The sequence below is a fragment of the Indicator indicator genome, chromosome 20 (genome assembly GCF_027791375.1).
Source record: "Indicator indicator isolate 239-I01 chromosome 20, UM_Iind_1.1, whole genome shotgun sequence".
In the NCBI taxonomy this organism is placed as follows: domain Eukaryota; kingdom Metazoa; phylum Chordata; class Aves; order Piciformes; family Indicatoridae; genus Indicator; species Indicator indicator.
Window position 1 is genome coordinate 19631307 of NC_072029.1, and position 19846 is coordinate 19651152.

At 49.5% G+C, this 19846-nt stretch overlaps 1 protein-coding gene across 1 annotated transcript in view; it reads left to right on the top strand.

Annotated features, from left to right (window-relative positions):
• Window positions 1-3222: 3222 nt before the first annotated feature.
• The window catches only part of CUBN (cubilin), a 162792-nt gene continuing 146168 nt past the window's right edge, over window positions 3223-19846 (top strand). Inside the window, exons 1-12 of the mRNA XM_054390004.1 lie at window positions 3223-3338; window positions 3493-3622; window positions 3987-4079; window positions 5009-5047; window positions 5809-5910; window positions 6808-6911; window positions 11234-11360; window positions 13079-13247; window positions 13878-14003; window positions 16017-16112; window positions 16608-16729; window positions 19190-19376. Of these exons, the coding sequence (XP_054245979.1) occupies window positions 3223-3338; window positions 3493-3622; window positions 3987-4079; window positions 5009-5047; window positions 5809-5910; window positions 6808-6911; window positions 11234-11360; window positions 13079-13247; window positions 13878-14003; window positions 16017-16112; window positions 16608-16729; window positions 19190-19376 (1411 nt within the window). The remainder of the gene's footprint in view (window positions 3339-3492; window positions 3623-3986; window positions 4080-5008; window positions 5048-5808; window positions 5911-6807; window positions 6912-11233; window positions 11361-13078; window positions 13248-13877; window positions 14004-16016; window positions 16113-16607; window positions 16730-19189; window positions 19377-19846) is intronic.

Genomic DNA, 19846 nt, shown 5'->3' on the forward strand with positions numbered 1-19846 from the left:
TGCAGGGTTTCCATTCTGTTCTTCCAAAAATGCTGTCTCAGTCCAGTCAAATGAAAAAGTGTGGACTATTTTTTCCCTTAAGATGGTTTCTGAATTCCCCAGCTTACTCAAAGGTGCATGCACTAGGAATAGAGAGTACATGATCTAAAATCTGGCAGGTCTAGTGAAGTGGAAAGGGTGTCTCATGTGCAAGGTTTAGATAGATACAGAGAGCTCACTCCCCATCCTGTCACCAAAGTCATCTGCTCTTCAGCTCTACCATTTCCCAGCTGTGAAGCCTGCACAAAGACAGGGTGAAAAATTACTTCTTCCTCCTCACATTAGCAGCTTTCTCCTCATCCTCTATGCTTGTTGGTTATCTGGTGTATTGGAGGAGTTCATCAGTAGGAAAGGGAAGCTTGAATCAAAGGTGGAGAGGCATCTGAGAGGGGCACTGCATGCTCAGCAGTACAAAACAAGTTAATAAGGGAAGGATTTTGTGGGTCATAGCCAAAGTCCAGACTGAGAGCTGACAGCACATGATGGCCTTTAGGTGAGAAGGTCCCTAAAGCATGCCTACATCTGAGCAGCCTACAGAGCAGTGCAGCTTTGGCTGGCCCATAGATTTTTCACAGAGACCCAACTGACAGTTATAAAAACTCAGAAAACTGTTAAACAAACAAAAAAACAAACCAGAAAGAGCAAAAACCTTCAGAGAGAGCTCAGAGCTGACATGAAGGATGTTAGTGAGCACTGGTTTAATGGACAGTTCCAGGATACCCAGAGGCAGGTGTCCTGTCAGCTGGACAGAGACATTGATCCTTTGTCTGTGCTCCCAGATTTGTGAGCAGAGAACAGAGCAGGACAGGAGGGAGGACAGATGCTCAGAGGGTGTGAAGTGTGGGAACCTGGGACTGAATGGAGCAGTAAGAGTTCCCCAGCACCAAGCATGCAATTCAGCGCTTCCATGTGAACAGGACCCTCTGTGGTGGCCAAGGACCACACATGATTGTTGCTCCTGCTGTTCCCCTGTCCTGGCAGCCACAGTCTGCTGGAGGCCATGGCTGAATATCCAGAGAGCTGAGCTGCTGCTGCTGCACCAGCAGGCATATTGGATGGGCTGTGCCCCGTGGGTTCAGCAGGAGCTCCACCTCTGCCCTTCCAGGCCTCCAGGCAGCAGCAGCTGTGGGGTTACCAGCACCTAAGGCTGTGTGGTCACAAGGAAGGTGGTCAGCAGGCTCAGGCTGTTCTGAGATCAGTCTCCTAACCCTCAGATAATGACATGCAATGACAATCTGGTTTCTGTGCAAAGAAAGAAGGTAGTGATGGATCTCAGTCATTAGAGTTCTTATGGTAAGTATCAGGTCGCTATCTGTGACACCACCACACGCAGCAGCTCTCCTGGCTTCACACTTGTTGTCACAGTCCACCTCTGTCCCTGCTGAGATGACATTCCTGTTGTTTGGTACATCGAATCCAGGGTGCTTTGACCTCGTAATACTTCTGTCATGAAAGCTGCAGAGTTCCTTCAATCTCCAAGCCCAAGGTCGTGTCCTACAGCTTTGTGAGTCATCCATAGGTGATAAGTGCAAACTGAGGCAGGAAGGAAGGCTGGGCAGGGATAGGGAGTGCAGGAGTTGTGTGGCCTCCAGGGAGGTCTGAGGCTTAGAGATGGCTACTGTCACCCTGGAGCAAGAGCAGCTACAGCTGTTGCTAATTCTTATTCTCAGCAAAGTTTGAAAATGTGAGGAACTGAGGAAGTGGTAGACCTGCAGGTTCTGGTAGCTCCTAGCCTGAGGAAGGAAAAGATGCACAAAGCTCCTCTAAGCATGGAGAGGAAAAGACAGGAAGATCTTGAGCAAGGGGAATATGGAAACTCTGACTACAGTAAAGGGGAGGTGGGACATGGACTCTGTCATGGCTTCCAGCAGCCACATGGCTTCCAGCCAGTCTCAGAGACAAGTACCAACAAGACACTTCATTTGAGAAGGCTGCAAGGTACTGCTGGAAGGACCAAGGTTTAACTGTGGCTCCCAGAACATATTTATTTGCCTTTTTAAGCTAATGTTGAGCTTCCATTGAATTTGCCCTTGGTCTTCTGCATTTTGTATTGCTGGCCCTGAACTGTGGAGTCTGGGTGTGTGCAGCGGAGACAGCCTGCACATGCTGCACAAAAGCAATGCCCTTGGTGTGTGACCATCTCCCCAGCATCTGGGGACTGAAATTCTTGAGTCAGAGCAACCATATTTGGTTAAGTTGTGTTTTGCTGTTGTGATCCAGGGGATCCTCTTTGGTGCTGCTCACTGATTTGTGTCAGCTGCCCAAGAAGTCACTGTCTGGAAGCTTCTCTTTCAATACAAATATTCCTTGCCAGCCATTGCAGGTTTTCTGTGTGGAGTTTGGGTTTTGTGGGTCCTTCAGTGCTGCCAAAGAATATTTCCCTCAGCCCTGTGGTGCAGGTTGTGGGGGCAACGATTCCTTCCCACAGCAGCCAGCTGCAGCTCACAAGGTGTGCAGGGTACAGTGGTGCTGCTCAGGTGGGTGAAGGCTAAAGACCTTGATGATGAAATGCAGCAGATTTCAACCAATGACCTTTCAAAGACCCTGAAACTAAAAGACAAAAAGAGGGAAAGGCATTCAGTGTCTAGAGGATTTGTATGCTGTCAATCTTTAGCTAAGAGACCTGAGGTGATCAGGGGCTGGAGCACCTCCCCCATGAGAGAGCTGAGGCTATTCAGCCCTGAGAAGAGAAGGCTCTGGGCAGACCTTAGAGCAGCCTTCCACTGTTTAAAAGGAGTGCAGGAAAGATAGAGAGGAACTTTTTAATCAGGGAGTGTGGTGATAGGATGAGGAGTAGCAGTTTTGAAGTGAAAGAGGGGAGATTTAGATGTTAGGAATAAATTCTTTCTGGTTAGGGCAGGGAGACACTGGAACAGGTTGCTCAGGGAGGTCCTGGTGCCCCTTCCCTGAAAGTGTTCAAAGCCAGGCTGGCTGAGGCCTTGAGCAACCTGGGCTGGTGGGAGGTGTCCCTGCCCATGGCAGGGGGTTGTAACTGTGATCTTCACAGTGCCTTCCAACCTAAACAATCCGTGATGAGATAAAGTTCACTCTTGCAAGACAAGACAGCAGAACGGGCACCTTGTGAATGCAGAGCTGAGTGAGAGCAAAGGGCAGCTGGGCTCACAGCAGCACATCTCAGCACTGCAGGCTTCACAGGACACACAGGACAGCTGCAGGAGAGCAATGCTTTGGGTTGCTCCTGCTCCTGGGCTTTTAGCTGCATTGGTGTTTCTTACTGGATTGAGCTGTGACTCAAACCAAGATGGAGAGAAGAGGCAGAGGAGAAGCATCTCTGAGCAGTGAGTACCATGGCTTGCAAATGCATTTCTTCATGTGGTGGCTTCCAAGTGGCGGTGAGGGGAGCAGGAGGGCTTCACTGCAGCTCTTTTTTGCATACTCCTTGGCAGATACAAATCACTAAATGATCTGTTTGGTTTTCCCATCACACAACAGGCCTCGTCTGTCCTCAGAGCAGGGTAACTTAGTGTTCCACACTGGCTCCAGCAAAAACATTGAATTCAGAACAGGACCACTGGGGAAAATCAAAATTAATGAAGAAGACCTTGCAGAAATTTTTAGTCAGGTGATGGAGTTACTTTTCTTTATAATGTTTTCATTCTCAGCATTGCACATTAATATTGTAATTGTCTTCAGGATTTGGCTTGGCTAATATTTGATGTGTTTTGTATGGTTATTTCATACTACCTCTGTCAGCACTCTAACATGAAAGTAAACTATCACAGACTTGTAATCAAGTGATCAGTGCACAATGGAATGAGAGGTCGCAGTTGTGTGTGACAGCTCTCTACATCTCACTGCACTTCATAATAGAAAGTCAGGCAAGGACAAAGCTTTCCTAAGCTGTTGAAAAGGCAAAGCTTGTCTGCATTTGTAAACTTCTGACACAGCCAGGCTCAGTTCCCATCACCTCTGCTCTTTAAATTCAGGTGAGAGAGAATGGTGCAGAGATCCAAGAACTTCAAAAAGCCAGCGGTGTCTCTCAGAATGTGTCCCAGCAGCTTGCTCTGCTGCTCTCCAAGGTGAGCCATACCCTCCTGCTGCTCTCTATTCCCAGTTTTCTGTTCCTCAGATGAATATTGGTACCTGGTTCATGTCAGTGTTTCTGGAGCCCACGGAACTGGGGCAGAGTCCATCTCTCACCCCAGCTCATGGTGTGTGTTTAACACTGAGGTGTGCAGTAACCCTGGAGGCAATGGGAGTCCTCCTGTCAATCTCACAATATCCAGTTGACAGAATGCTGATTTTGTTCACTGTCAAATCTCTAGGGACTGTATCCTCTGACATCCATGGGAGTGCAATCCCACTGAACCCAGGAAATGGGCCACGACTATTCTTGCAGTTGTTACACAGACAGCCCATTCCGTAGGTGAACTGGGAAAAGAGGCCTGTGCAGTACCTTTGTCTCTTGCCTGCTACTGAAGATTTTTCTCCAGCAGAACCTTTTGGAAGCTTTGTCTAACTCAACTGAAGTCTCTGTTGTTGTGGTGTTGCCACGAGGTCCTTATAGGAAAATACTTCCTGGCCCAGGAGATCCCCTGTTAGGAAAATGGCTGACACAAACCCATCATGTTCCTTGATTCCCCTTCAGCTTCCTGTCTGCTTAGATCCTACTGAGATGTGGTGAACCTTGTCCTGGCTCTTGGTGCACTGTCCCAGACCTCCAGCCTTTGAACATTCAGATGCTCAGTGGGGAGCACCTGAATACATCTTCACAAGACTGAGCCTTGCTTCTTGGAGCCAAACTGGGACATATTTAAGCTGTCACTTTCTGAGCAGCTTAAAACACCAAAATCCCAATGAACTGGGGCCAGCTGTGAACCTGATTGTCACCTGGAGTCACATTGTAGTCTTACCTTTGCTCAGAAGAAAGCATTAGCCTTCCAGCATCCAGCTGGTAGCTCTGGGGTCACTCATACCCAGCACCATATCATTTCCATTTCTCTTGCAGGTCACCAGTCTTGATAACAAACTTCAAAGCTTAGATCAGGTGAGTAAGTGGGGAGCAAATTAGAGATCAAAAAATAACCCCCAAGCCCCAGGTAAGTAAAGTGAGGTTAAGTGATTAAATAGCTAAGTGATTTCTTTCCTCTCATGCACTACTCAGGAAAACCTTTTTTTGGTAGCAGGAGTTAAAAAAGTACCAAGAATTTTGGGGGGGTACAAAATGCTTCCCTAAAGCCATGACCTGTGCAGGAGTGTGCTCCCGAAAGGAAAAGCAGCTGTAGCCTCAACAACAATGAGGTACCAGGGGGAAGTAAACTCTCCCTGCACTGATCTGTCTGGAGGGTTCAAGCTGGATTTTATCCTGTGCTGGAAATGGCTGCTTTCCAACCTGCTTCTCCCCTGAGCTTTTGACAAGCCACAGCTGCAGCTGCCAGTGAAAGCAGTTGTCAGACACATCATCCTTGGAATCAAGGCGACCTCACAGCCTGCTGCTGAGGAACAGCCTCTGTCAGTGCTCCTCACAGGGCTGTTCTGGTCCCAGTGCCTGCAGCCATCCTGTCTGAGGCCAGCCATACAGGCACTGCTTTGGACAGGGCCAGGACTGAGTGATGCAGCTCAGAACCTTTACCTTGCTTGGGTAAAGAAAAAAAAAAAAAAAAGGGGATGGGGAGTGGGGTGTGGGGAAGGGGGATGGGAAGAACCCAATAAATAAATAAATAAATAAATAAATAAAAACTCCTCTTGAAAACAGCTGAACAGCAGACACGCAGGAACCTCATTTTCTGCTCTCTGCCTGGTTTTCAGGTGGTCCAGGGGAAAGCCTGCAGCAGCAGCCCCTGTAGGAACTCAGGCACCTGTGTGAACTTGCTGGATGGTTTCTTCTGCCTCTGTCCCAGCAACTGGCAGGTGAGTCTGCATCCTCCTTCAGCATGGGGCAGGCATCTGAGCTGTAAGCACACACTTCCTGCAGCTTCCTGCCGCACTGCTGAAAGGTAGCCAGTTCAGAGTGCTCAGGACAGTGAGCCATGCTGAGCAGCAGAGCTGCAGGACCTCATTGGTGTCTGGTTGACGGGCAGCACCTCTGCTTCCCAACAGCAACATACCAAGGAGAAACTGAAGTCCAAAGCACTGGGCCAGGCCAGGCACTGCTGCAGGTGGGTGATGGCCATGCAGCCAGTGGTGCCTGGCAGCTCCCACAGCAGTCCCCACAGCAGTCTCTGGATTTTGCTGAACAGTGAACTGGCTGCTGGCCTCATGCAAGGGTGGAGAGAGAGTGGAGGAAGGGAAGGATGTCTATTCAAACCCAAACAGATGAAACAAAGTGAAGTGTAAGCATTCTGAGGTTTTCTAACCCAAAGACTTTTCTGGCAAAGGCTTTAATAGTGCTGTGACATGCACTAGAGATGGAAACGTTTTGTCTTCTTCTCAAAGGCCAATTTAAAAGTTGTCCAGGCCAGACCTGGGTCCAAATGGCTGTGCTTTCAGCCTGTGTAACACAGAAATGGTTTGAAATCAGCTTCTATGAGTCTTCTGCTAGCAAGGTGGGAAGTGAGGAGAGTGATAGCACAGTGCTGTCCATGTGCCTTCTACAAATGTCTGAAGTATTGTACTCCCTGTCTGATATTCAGGGTCACTGAAACACAGCTGAAGGAGAGAGCTTTGTTATTCTGGTTGATAAGGGAAGCAGTACTGATAGCAGCCCATTGTTTGTGTGTCTTTGGAAGCTGCATTAACCACTGGCTGTGTGCTCTGCTTCATGTCTCAGTTATTTGGAAAATAAGCTGGTGTTCCATTTCATGTCAGGGCCTCCTGTGCTCAGAGGACGTTAATGAATGCCAGATTTATGCTGGAACAGCCTTGGGCTGCCAGAATGGAGCCACTTGTGTGAACACCCCAGGCAGATACAGGTAACGTTTCAAACCCAGCCCCCAGGATGCTGTGTGAAGCACCCTGCTGCTGCCGTTCCCTGCAGCACACCTCCTGGGAGTGAGCCTCTCCAGTATCCATCAGTTACGGTCCCTTTTAGTCTGAGACAACATCAGATCCTCCACACACTGTTCATGGAGCCCACTGCAGGCACAGAAGGCCCTCTGAAGCCATTCCTGCTTTGGCAGGAGAAGAGCAGTGGGAGCCATGCTGAGGAAGGAGGCTGCCAGCTGGGGGCTGGCTGCAGGGACCCAGCCCTCCATTGTGGGTGCTTTAAGGGCAACATGCTGCACCCTGGGCCACAGCAGTGAGCTGTGGCACGCTGCTCCCAAACCAGCACTGCCCAGTGTGCCCACTGGCACAGCCACCTTATCCTCCCTCCAGTATCCCCTACCCCTTGAGACTGAAAGCAGCAGGGTGATGAAGGAGGTGAACAGCACTGGCCCAGCAAGACCCTGAGCTGCTGGAACCCTCCCGAGTGTATGGGCACCTTTGCCTGCTGGTGTTCCCAGCACAGTGTGAGACTGGGAGCAATGCCCTCACCCCTGCAGCAGTGCAGGCAGAGCCGGGGCTGCAGCAGAGCAGGCACTGCATGGTGCTGCCAGGCAGGCAGGACAGGCAGTGTCCCCTGCAGCTGCAGGGCCAGGAGGGTGCCTGCGTGCACCCTGTGGACATGAGATCTCTGGAGCATGTCCTGCCCTGGCACTTCCCTGTTCCTCTTGGTTACAGGCTCTGCCAGGCTGAACCTGTGTCTGCTGCTCCACAGTGCCACATAGTCTGGTGAATAAACACCTTCAGACCCCAGGGCAAGCCAGGACTGTGCCAGGGATCCAGCAGGCTGTGGAGCATGCCATGGCCTTCTGCAAAGCATTTGGTCTCCTGCTTCAGCAGGAGCATCTTAGCCCCCACAAGTACTTTCTTGGCCTAAGACTGCCATGTAGTGCTTTGTCAGCTCCTGGGGGAATTCTTCTGCTGTGCTCCTCACACTTCAGCCTCAACCCTTCCCCTGCAGGGGTCATGGGTAGGTGATGCTTCCTGTCAGCTTTGCTTTGATTTTGAAGGCTGTTTCTAGCTTGCCTGCAGCTGACCCCAACACAGACATTTGCCAGGGACCTGGTACCCAAAGCAGGCTTCCTTTGCTTGTTGTGTCTGACTGTCTTCAGAGACGTTACACAGCTGTGTGCCTGAATTGCAGTTTGAGAGGACAAGCCCTCTGCCTTTCCTGCAAGTGCTGTCATTGTGTGAGGACAGTTGGAATTCCTCTAAGTTTCTTCCCCAATGTCATTTTTTCCCTCCTTGGTGCTTGCTGAATCAGTGCTAACTGCAATGGAGACCTCTTCTTAAATCATCCAAATATGAAGGATGAGTGTCAGGACAGAGCCAGGCTCTGCTCAGGGATGTCCAAGGACAGGCCAAGGGGCACTGGGGGCAAGCTGGAGCAGAGGAGGTGCCACAGAAACAGAAAGGAAAACTTTGTCCCTGTGAGGGTGCTGGAGCCCTGGAGCAGGCTGCCCAGAGAGGTTGTGGAGTCTCCTTCTCTGGAAACTTTCCAAACCCATCTGGATGTGTTCCTGTGTGACCTGCCCTGGGTGATCCTGCTCTGACAGGGGGTTGGACTGGCTGATCTCTGAGGTCCCTTCCAACCCAAAATGTTCTGTGATCCTGTGAAATGTTAATATTGCTGCTTTTGCATAATGTCCTCAGGATGATTCAGTGCTTTCCCCAAACCCATTGTCCTCTCTTCACAGCCTCCCATCTCACTTCCATGTGCTTCCCCCCGATGCCAACTCCATTCCCAGGCAGTGCCTACTTGAATCCTGCCCTGGAGCAATTGCATCTTCTAGCAGGGACTGTGTCAAGAGGTGACACCAGGTGAAGGGCAGTGTTGGATTAGCTTTGCGCCACAGAGCACTGTGCAGGCTTTCCTCCCTGTTCAGGGTCTTTACCTGCCTGCTTCAAGCTGTAATTCAGGAAAGCACTAAAGCATGAGGGAAAAGAGCAGGTAGCCAGGCTGTGCCTTATGGAATCAGAACTGTAATGGGACCTTGAGTCCCTTGGGTGAAAGGCTTTGTAAGAGTCCCCAGGCCTATCAGACTTCTGCCAGCACCAAAGCAGGGCTCATCACAACATGCTGTCAGAGGCAGGAGAGAACCAGAGCAGTGCCAAGCAGCAGGGTATCACAACTTGGCTGAAGCTCCTTGCACTATGACCTACTCCTTGAAGCGGTTCTCTGAGCAACCGCAGAAGTGTAGCAGATTAATCTTTGCCAGGCTAGGCAGAAGACAGTGTCATTGTCCCCCTCCTTTGGAGCCAGTCACATTGCCCTGCTGTGTCCTTCGGAGCTGAGCATGAGGCCATTAGCTGTACTTTGAACAGACAGAGGTGATCAGGTTCCCTCTCCTGCTGCCTCTGTGCTTGCCCAGCTGGAGCTGTTGCAGTGGTCAGAAGGTGTTGGTGTGCCTGCCCTCTCTCACAGTAGTGACCACGCTGGCTGGCAGTGCTGCAGAAAGCAGCTGTGGGGTTCTCAAGCCCAGGTTCACCCAGGTTGCTCGCCGTGGGTACAGTGATTAGGTACTTGGCTTATCAGACTCCTGCTCCACTGAGCATGTGACAGGGACAGCAGCAATAAACTGCTCCAAGGGTCATTGGACGTGGTTTATCTTGATCTCAGGAGAGCATTTGGCACCATTTGCTGCAGCATCTTCGCAGCTGAACTGAGCAAGTGTGGGCTGGATGATCAGGGAGTGAGGTGGATGGGAACTGGATGAAGGACAGAAGTCGGAGCTGTGCTCTATGGAATAGAGTCTAGCTTGAGGACTGTGTCTAGTGGAGACCCTCAGGGATCAGTACTGGGACCAGGACTATTCAATATATTCATCAATGACCAGGCTGAGGGTACAGAGACACTGCCAGCAAGTTTGCTGGTGACACCAAATTGGGAGCAGTGGTGACACCCCTTAGGCTGTGCTGGTATCCAGCCGGACCTGAACAGGCTGGAGAAATGGTTGGGAAGAAATGGAATGAAATCCAACAAGGGCAAGGGTAGAGTCCTGAATCTGGGAAAGAACAACCTCATGGAGCAGTAGAGGCTGGGGATTGATCTGTTGGAGAGCAGCACAGAGAGGGACCTGGAGCAGAGGAGGTTCCATGGGAACAAAAGGGAAAACTTTGTCACTGTGAGGGTGCTGGAGGCCTGGAGCAGGCTGTCCAGAGAGGTTGTGGAGTCTCCTTCTCTGGAGACTTTCCAAACCCACCTGGATGTGTTCCTGTCTGACCTGCCCTGGGTGATGCTGTTCTGGCAGGGGGATCGGACTGGATGATCTCTAGAGGAGCCTTCCAGCCCCTGATGTTCTGTGGTTCTGTGATCAGATTCAGAACATGCAGGTAATGCTTTTAGAGTAATTTTCATTTGCCACCTGAAAAATATTTCACAGGGGGATAGACCTGTTCCTGTGAGCAGCAGGTACCAGCAGACATCACAGCAGACAGCCTGCATCCAGATGAGTGTCTCTGTGTGAGTGAAAAGCCAGGGAAGTGGCAGGAGGCTTTCTGTAGGGTGAGGTCCCTCTGAGTGGTATTTCAGAGTCTCAGGCTTGGCCCACGTGGCAATAAAGGGTCAGAGAAAAGAGAAGGATTACCCAATAGCTTAGAAGTTCCCCATTTCAGTTCCACCAAGCCTGCAGGGTGCTGTTATCAAGATGTGCCCTGTAAATAACAGCACAATGCAGCTGGCAGCCTGCAGGCCAGATCCTCTCTGCACAATGCCAGCCTTCAGCCCTCTGCTTTGCTCTTCCCACCCTATAACCCCCAGAGGCACATGGCAGCTGGACTGCTGTGTTGGTTTGGAGGTACCTGCTCCCTGAGCTGGGCCAGGCAGGGCATTTCTGTGTGTCACCAGAGGCAGGGCTTGGGTATCTGACACCCTGTGAGGGTCATCAACTGAAAGGCAAGGCTTGGGTGCTCTCTGGCCCAGGTGGGGGGTTCCAGACTCTGTTCAAGTCTCACGTCAGATGTTTCTCTTTTTTCTGGGTTTACACTTGTGTGTAAAGCAGAAAGCTATGGATTCTTCCACAGGGGCAGCCAGTCATGGATATGCACAAGTCCCACAGGGTTCCTGAGGCTCTGCTGAGGAGGAGCCTTGCTTCTGTGTGGGGCTGTTAATGAGCCTGTCAGCAGAGCTGAACGGACAGGTGTCAGAAGGCACTCTGCACACAAGTGGGGAGGGATCTCTTGCTCTGGCAGTGTGTGATTTTATCAGCTCTACACAGACAACACTGATTTTGCTGTCTGCTTCCCCCATTAGCTGCTCCTGCACTCCAGAGACCTATGGGCCCCACTGTGCCTCCAAGTTTGATGACTGCCACGCAGGGCATGTGGCAGCCTGTGAGCATGGCATCTGCATAGATGGAGACAGGGAGCAGCACAACCAGGTGAGGAGCAGTGTCTGAGTCTCATCATACAGCACAGCACCAAGGAGCAGCGAATGCTGCTGAGCACCACGGAACTGTGGCACACACTCTGCTGCCAGCCAGCAGGAAATGCTTCTGCACAACACAACCTGAGCTCTCTGCTGTCCCAAGGAGAGCAGAGGGGACTGACAAAGCCTTGTGTCTTGTTAAAGGACTTTGGCACAGTGTTAGATTTACTACTACATCCACGGGGAGCTTGGAAATACACTTCTTATAAGTCAAAGTCTTACTTGAAGGGTAATATTCTTACTGCCCATCATTTGGGGAGTTCTGAGTTGCTGAAGTACTTTATTACTTACATGGTTACAAGCATCATTCATCTTGTTTGTCTTGAATGAGGCCTTGAGCAACCTGGTTTAGTTGGAGGTCTCCCTGCCCATAGCAGGGGGTTGGAACTGGATGATCTTCAAGGCTCCTTCCAACCCAAACCATTCCATGAATCTCTGGAAGAAGGCACAGCTGTGGATCATTGTTGTCAGTGGCCTGGGAGCTGCCAGGGCTGGGTGGTGGCTGGGTGGCTGCTACTCATCTTTAGTGCTGCTCACTGTCAGCTGGACTTGATCTCTGACTCCAGGCCCAGGCTCTCCAAGCCTCTGCACAGGATGGGTGCTAGCATAGACCAGAACAGGCTGCTGGAGCAGGCAGCTCCTTCTTTCTGGGGGAGAATCTGAGTGCAGGGCTTTCAGTACAAAGGGACGTATGGAGCACGCCAACTTTGGTTGTTTCTGCTCATAGCAGCCCTTCACAACTGCCCTGCCAAGCCTGTGCTCCTCAGCCTGCTGTACTCCCCTGCACCGTTCCAGGCACACCACACATTCTTGGTGCTATGCTGAAAAACACTTTCTGTGCTCAGTTTGTAGAAGTTTTCGCAACTCATCACTTGTTCTTGTTCTCTGCCTGTGTTTTTTTTTTCTGTTGGGCTGCCCAGGGAGGTGGTGGAGTCACTGTTCCTGGAGGTGCTTAAAAAAAGACTGAATGTTGCACTTAGTGTCATGGCTTAGATGATTAGGTGATGTTAGGTAGTAGGTTGGACTTGATGATCTTAAACAGGTTGGAAACAACCTGTTTAATTCTGTGATTCTGTTTGTTTGTTTGTTTTTTATGGAGAAAGCTTTTCAAAAGGGTTCACTGCTGGCTTAACAGTGTCTGCTCCTGTGACAGCCAACAGTAAATCTCCCACGAGCTTTACCTGCACCAAAGCCAGATAAATGCTGAAATTTGGCCATTAATAAAGTTTACTGGAGAGAAAAAGCATCCTTGCAATTCCATGTCAGTGCTGCACACTGCACAGATTACTGAGCAGTGTGCTCCAAAGCCAGCCAAGCTGATTTCAGGTTGCTCCCATTGATATGTTTGCCCTGCTTACAGGGCAAGTTGATGACTTTTAACTATGTTTATGTTCAGCTCATAACTGCTCTTCATTTTCTCTGGCAGTTTTGGGGTGAAGGACAGATTTCATTTATGAATACAATGAAGAAGCCTGTGGTTGTTTCCATAATCTAAAGAGGTAGATTCAGAGGTAGAAACAGATGGAGAAAGCTACTGAAGTAATTTGCAGACCAGAATGTGCAACTCATGGAATGCTCTTGCTAGGGCTTGGAAGACTCTTGATAAGCTGAATTCCTCCTGCCCTTTTTCTTGACTCTTCTGTCTTCAGTATGTGATGTTTTCTGTGGCAGCCCAAGTACCACTGTGTCTGTGACCCTGGCTGGATGTCCCCTTCTGACAGCCCTGCCTGCAGTGCTGATATTGATGAGTGCAGCCTCCCTAACCCTCCGTGTTCACAGAACCCACTCGTGGAGTGCCACAACACACCAGGCTCCTACTCTTGTGGTTCCTGCCCCACAGGTATCAGCTCCTTCCATGCTCTCAAGTGGGAGGGGGTGGCAGCAGGTATGTCATAAGCACAGAGGATCCAGATTTGTGAAATGCTTTGTTCTGCACTAGAGAATAAATGGCCACAGGTTATCTGTGTAAGGCAGGCAGTGCAGTCTAACTCATGGTTTATCCCACCCTGCACTGAGCATCTGAACAGGTTTGATGTACTCCCACGTCCTCCATGGCCATCGTGTAATAGGTCTTAGGTACTTTCATATCCTTAGGCTCCCTGCCCTCAAGCCACAGAACCTGTGATTCCCCTTCCTGAGCTGGGTAGGCAAGCAGGAATATGTGAACTATTGAACCAGAGCTGTGGTAAAGCTTTGCTGCAAATTGTGCATGTGTGCAGTATGCTAGAACTGCCTCCTCTTCAGGTTAAAGCGTGCTTAATTCTGGAATACCCAGAACACAGCTCAGATGAAACATTCCTGCAGGCACATCTGCACCCTGTTGTGTTTGCAGCCTGTGCTGCAGACCAGCTCTCTTGTGTTAATGAGGTGAGATCTGTGTGTTTCTGTGCTATGAAAAGGTCTACTCAGAGAAGAAGATGAAAATGCCAGGCTTTTCCTAGCTTAATGTCTTTCCTGTGCTTCTTCCCAGGCTGGCAAGGAAATGGCCACAGCTGCCAAGACATTGATGAATGTAGCAGTAACAATGGAGGCTGCTCACCCCTGGTTCAGTGCATCAACACAATGGGATCCTTCCACTGTGGGCTCTGCCCACCAGGTAAAATGCATTTTCTTGTTAATAAAAACATGAAAATGCTTAAAAGGTGAAGATTCAACACATCTGAGCAACCAGGCTGGGGAAGGGCCTGGAGCACCTGGGCTAGAGGAGGGGTTGAGGGAGCTGGGTTAGGGTTAGGGTTGTAAGCTACTGTTCAGGTTGGAGAAGGGGAGGCTGAGGGAGACCTCATTGCTCTCTACAGCTCCCTAAAGGGAGGTTGCAGTGAGCAGGGGGCAGCCTCTGCTCCTTGCTGCCAAGCCACAGGAGCAGACGAAATGGTTCCAAGATGCACTAGGGTGGGTCAGCCTGGGTGTTAGGAAGTATTTCTTCCCTGGAAGGGTTGTCAGCCATTGGAATGGTCTGCTGGAGTCACCATCCCTGGAGGTGTTTCAGCAGTGTGTGGAGCTGGTGCTTAGGAACACAATTTAGTGTTGAGCCTTCAGTGCTGGGTGGAGGGTTGGTCTGGATGAGCTTGGAAGTGTTTTCCAACTGGATGTATTCTGTGTGTCTGTGTTCTGTGGTAGAAGAAGCAGTAGGTGCAGTATAGAATAGCCCAAGTAGAGTCACCTGCTTCAGCTGTCAAAGAACATTTAGTAAATGTTGTCTCTAAAGATGCTCTAGAATGCTCCTGTTGTACCAAGAAGCCCTTTCTGTGTCAGAGCCATGGTTTTGTAAAGTACTTCCTTTGTATGGTCATTACAAGAAAGACCTGGAGATGCTGGAAGGTATCCAGAGAAGGGCCATGAGGATGAGCAGAGGGCTGGAGCTGCTCTGCTCTGGAGACAGATTGAGAGAGTTGGGGTTGTGCAGTCTGGAGAGGAGAAGGTTCTCTCTTATTGAAGCCTTCCAGTATCTGAAGGGACCTACAAGAAAGCTGGGGAGGAACTTTTTAGGGTGTCAGGTAATGATAGGGCTGGTGCGGGGAATGGAGCAAAACTATGTGTGGGTAGATTCAGATTGGATGTTAGGAAGAAGTTCTTCCCCATGAGGGTGGTGAGACACTGGAAGAGGTTGCCCAGGGAGGTGGTGGAAGTCTCATCCCTGGAGGTTTTTGCAGCTAGGATGGATGTGTCTCTGAGCAACCTGATGCAGTGTGAGGTGTCCCTGCCCATGGCAAGGGGGTTGGAACTGAATGATCCTTGAGGTCCCTTCCAACCCTAACAATTCTATGATTCTGTGATTAACAGGAAACAAGGTCTGTGTAATTACACTAATAACTTCATCATCTGTATTAATTGAGAGAGTACCCTCTGTGCCATAAATCAGCTGTATTGTTTGGCTTAAAAAGAGCCTCAATACTTGTCAGGCTCTGCATGCTCTCTCAGAAGGCAGTGTCCATGCACAGGTCAAGCAGTGCATGTTGTGACTCCACACCTTCATGGTTCGTGGTTTATGGTTTAAGACACTCTGTGAAATGCATGCAGGAAAAAGTGTTTCAGACTGGTCTTCAGCTGCTGCTTCAATGGCAACAGAGTGCAGGTAGTGAAGGCTTTCAGTTGTTGAGTGCTGGAAGCATGGCCTCAAATGGGTTTTGGTGTGGTGCAGCAGCCCGCAGCTCTGGCTGTGCAGTTATGCTGCAGTGCTCTGGTCCTGCTGAGCCTCCCAAGAGGTGCTGGATGTTGTGCTTGAGAGCCAAGGGTGGCTCTGGAGTGGGAAGGCTGGAGGTGGTTGGGACTGGCTGGGTGTGGATGCTTAGGGAGGGCAGAGCATGGTGGCTGAGAGAGCTGAGCTTCAATGGGCTCCCTGACCTCACTGCACATGGCTAGCACCAGCACACCTTTTATATAAACTCATGGTAGCGTTTAATGGCAACCAGAATCCATCCCTGCAAAGTAGGAGCCACAGTAAGTGTGCTGGGGTTTACTTCAGCAGCTATCTCAGCCTTGTATTTTTAGTTGCAGAAAGTGATGATCTTACACCATTGATGGGTGCTTTTCTCACCAGATTACTGTTTTGCTGTCTGCTCTCAGAACATAATTACTCGCAGCCTAACTGACATTTACCTTTGAACAGGTTATGAGGGAGATGGACAGACGTGCACCCAGGTTGATATCTGCTCAATAAATAATGGAGGGTGCCATCCCCTGGCTAATTGTACCTCAGCTCCAGGTAGGATGCTCTCTTGAGGACTGTAAGTAACACCAGGAGGGTTTGGTTTGGCTGAATCCATTTTGCAGCAGCATGTTTCGATTGCTGCCCCTTCTGCACAGCCAGGTTTGCCTCACTCGAAGGAGTTCATGGGCAAGTTAGCTAGAGCCAGCAGGTTTTCCCACAAACACTGCCAGAAACAGCTTGAGACTTCACCAGAGAGCAGATCTCACCATAAAAATGTGGAGATCGTCACCATTTCTCTTTGATGCCATTTTCCAGTTTCAGCTGTTTTCACTATTCCTCTCCTTTCCATAAATGCTCTTTAAATACACCCTCACAAAGATGGGCAGGGACCCTCAGATAGCCATAGCAAAGAAACACTTGGCACCTTTCCATGGGCAGGCTGGACACTGCCAGGGAGAGTGCCCGCAGGTCAGACAAGTTAGGACCACGTAGAGGCCCTTTGCTGTCATTGGTGTTTGGCTCACTGTCTGCTTTGCCTCATCTCCCAAGGGCCAGTGCCGTTCTGCTCCTGCCCATCTGGGCACACTGGGAGCGGCTACGGGCCACAGGGCTGCTCTCCTCTCAGTGACATCTGCCAGCTGCAAAACCCCTGTGCCAATGGACAGTGCTTGGTAAGTGCTGGCTGCTCTGCAGCAGGTAACAACAGGCAGACTGGTGACACTGGCAGCTGAGTGCAGCCCTCTAGGGGGCAAGGCCAGGGGAAAGTGGGAGGTCAGCCTGGGGAAACAAATTGAGTTTGGGGGCACACAAGCCATTTCTGGGTCTTGAAAGTAGGTAGGGGCAGCCAACTTGGCATGAATAACCTGAGAGGTTGTAGCTGGTATCCCAGATGAACACTGGAATGCTGGTGCTGGTGGAGGAGAACTGATGAGGGGAAGAGGGAGGTAACCTGCCACCTTGGATCATGGATGAATTACTCATGATATCAAACCCAGTACTTCTGCTGGCCTTCCACTGCTGCTGTCCAGGCCAGATAGTTATGTGTTTCCAGACTGATCTTGTGAGAGCCCTTCTGAAGTCTCAGGCTGTCCATGTGGCTATGGTACTCCATGGGCACTGGTTGTACTCCTGCTGATAGCCAAGGGGGTTGTACCTTTACTGATTGGTGAATGAATTCATTTCCATGCACAACAACAATTTAGTTTCTCCACATGGATCCTGCAAAGCCTGTGAGGTGTGGTGTGCTCAGCAAAGTCTGTGCTGCAGCCCTGGGGATAGTGCTGATTCTGGTTGGAGTGTATTTATGGTGATGAGTTTGCGGAAATGTTCACAAATGACATATTTATCCTTCCATTAGAATCTGATCCCACTTGTCCACATTGGTCTGTGGATATCCTCCTCCTCCTGATGATCCTGGGTGGCAGCGAGGAAAAGGGATGTGTGATATGGACTTGGTAGTGTTATGTTAACAGCTGGATTCAGGGATCTTAAGGCTCTGTCATGAAGGGAGCACACAAAGCAGAGGTCTATAGAGCCACTGATTTATTACAACTGAATCTGCTCTCCTTCCAACACAATCACATTCCAGGTTTCAGTGTCAGTTGGGAAAACACTGTTGCACAACTGATTAAACTATTAAACCATTTGACTGTTCAGAGAGATGACCCAAAACCTGCACGTAACTTACTCCACAAAGGAAAATCTCCCATGGATACCCAGGATACCTACCTACCTATTTATCTTGTCTGTCTGTCACAGAATCAGCCAGGTTGGAAAAGACCTCAGAGATCATCAAGTCCAACCTGTTACCTAACACCTCCTGACAACTAAACCATGGCTCCAAGTGCCACATCCAGGCTTTTTTTTAAATACTTCCAGAGACAGTGACTCCACCACCTCCCTGGGCAGCACATCCCAATGGCAAATTACTCTTTCTGTGAAGAACTTTCTCCTCACCTTGAGCCTAAACTTCCCCTGGCACAGCTTGAGACTGTGTCCTCTTGTTCTGTCACTGCTTGCTGGGAGAAGAGACCAACCCCCACCTGGCTACAACCTCCTTTCAGGTAGTTTTAGAGAGCAATGAGGTCTCCCCTGAGCTTTGCATTCTGACTACTTAGAAACTCTTTTAGTCAGTCTAATAAAAGGTATGACATCTTCCCCAAAATGTATCCTGACATACTGCAGGCAATCGTGGCTGCACACTGCTCCATAAAGAGAATAATGCAGTCAGATACTGCAGGAATGGGACTGCAGAAGCATCTCATAAAATAGGGTGAGACCAGAGCTGTATTTGGCCAGCATAATGACAGTGATGAAACATCAGGAAATGCAGATCAGAAAACACCATTTCACCTTCTAAAGCAGCATCCAGAGCCCTAAATACACATCAAAATCCTCTTCCATCCTACTGAAAATCTCTGTTCAGGACACAGAGGATATGGATGGAGAATGCAGAAGGTAACAGTACAGCATATTGTGTATCATCAAAGTTGGGCAGCATGTACAGCCTGCCTTGCCTGTGAAAATCGTCTCTGTAAACAAAGAGGACATGGGAAATCAGAATGGTGGAGATGTGGAAAGACTCTCTTGTAAGAAGTAGTAAAGGCTGGCACAAAAGACATGGAAAAGAGACATACAGAGTAAGGAAAGATGCAGAGAACGTAATGAAATTGTTGGCATTTGACATCCGTCAGGATGGTAGTTAACAGCTCCCACGACTGCAGTGCAGACTTCCCAGGAAGCAGACAAGAGGAAGGATTTCTGAACTTCTGTTCTCTTGACTTGCTGTTTATAAGGATTAGAGAACATAATGGATTTGTTTCTGGGATGATCAATGCCAAACAAACAGCTTTCTGAGTGGCTGTGACTCTCAAAATGACTTTTAGAGAGTCATTTGAAAGAGCCCTACAAAGAAATAACTGAATAGAAAAAGCAAGGAGCTAGGTAATCTGACTAGGTTTAGGTTTGTTCCGGTATTCACCAGTGACCATCAAGGCCTTTACATCCCAGAGGCTGTTTCCTGACTCTGCTATCTCCACATAAAATGAATGTAATGTCAGTCTCTGCCAGCTGCTTTGACTCCTGGGGTGACCCATGCTCATGAAGCTTGCTCTCTGTGCTTGCATCCCTAGGCAGTGATCTCTGGGTATTTCTGCCTGTGCCAGGCGGGGTGGACAGGCTCTAACTGTACTGAGAACATCGATGAGTGTGTCAGCAACCCGTGCCAGAACGGAGGCACCTGCACTGATGGGGTCAACAGCTACTCCTGTGAGTGCACCAGCGCCTGGACAGGACCACAGTGCCAGACTGCCCAGCAAGGTATGGCCAGGACCTTCTCCCCAAGAGAAACAGCAAGTAGATGCTTGGTGTATATGATTAAGATGTGAATGAGAACCAAGTTATGATGGAGAAAAGCAGCCTTCTCAGTGGGCTACAGAAGTCATCTTGAAGTCAGAGTTTTCCATGAGTTTAGCTTACTGCCGCTTTGTTTAGCATAGGAGCATAACAGTGAGGTTGATCTGCAGGCCCTGACTGGAGGCCAGACATCCTAAAATCAGGCCTTTGTTCCTGAGAACATGGTTTGGTAATCTAGCTGGAAAAAAAGGATCTGATATAATGAGAACAGATTTAGAGGAGACTATATATCTATTAATGGTCCTCTTTTCATAGAATCATAGAACTGGTGAGTTAGGAAGAGACCTTTGAGATCCTCAAGTCCAACTTGCCCAGAGCTCACAATCCCATCACTGCTACTAAGCCACTGCCACAAAACCATGTCCCTCAGCACC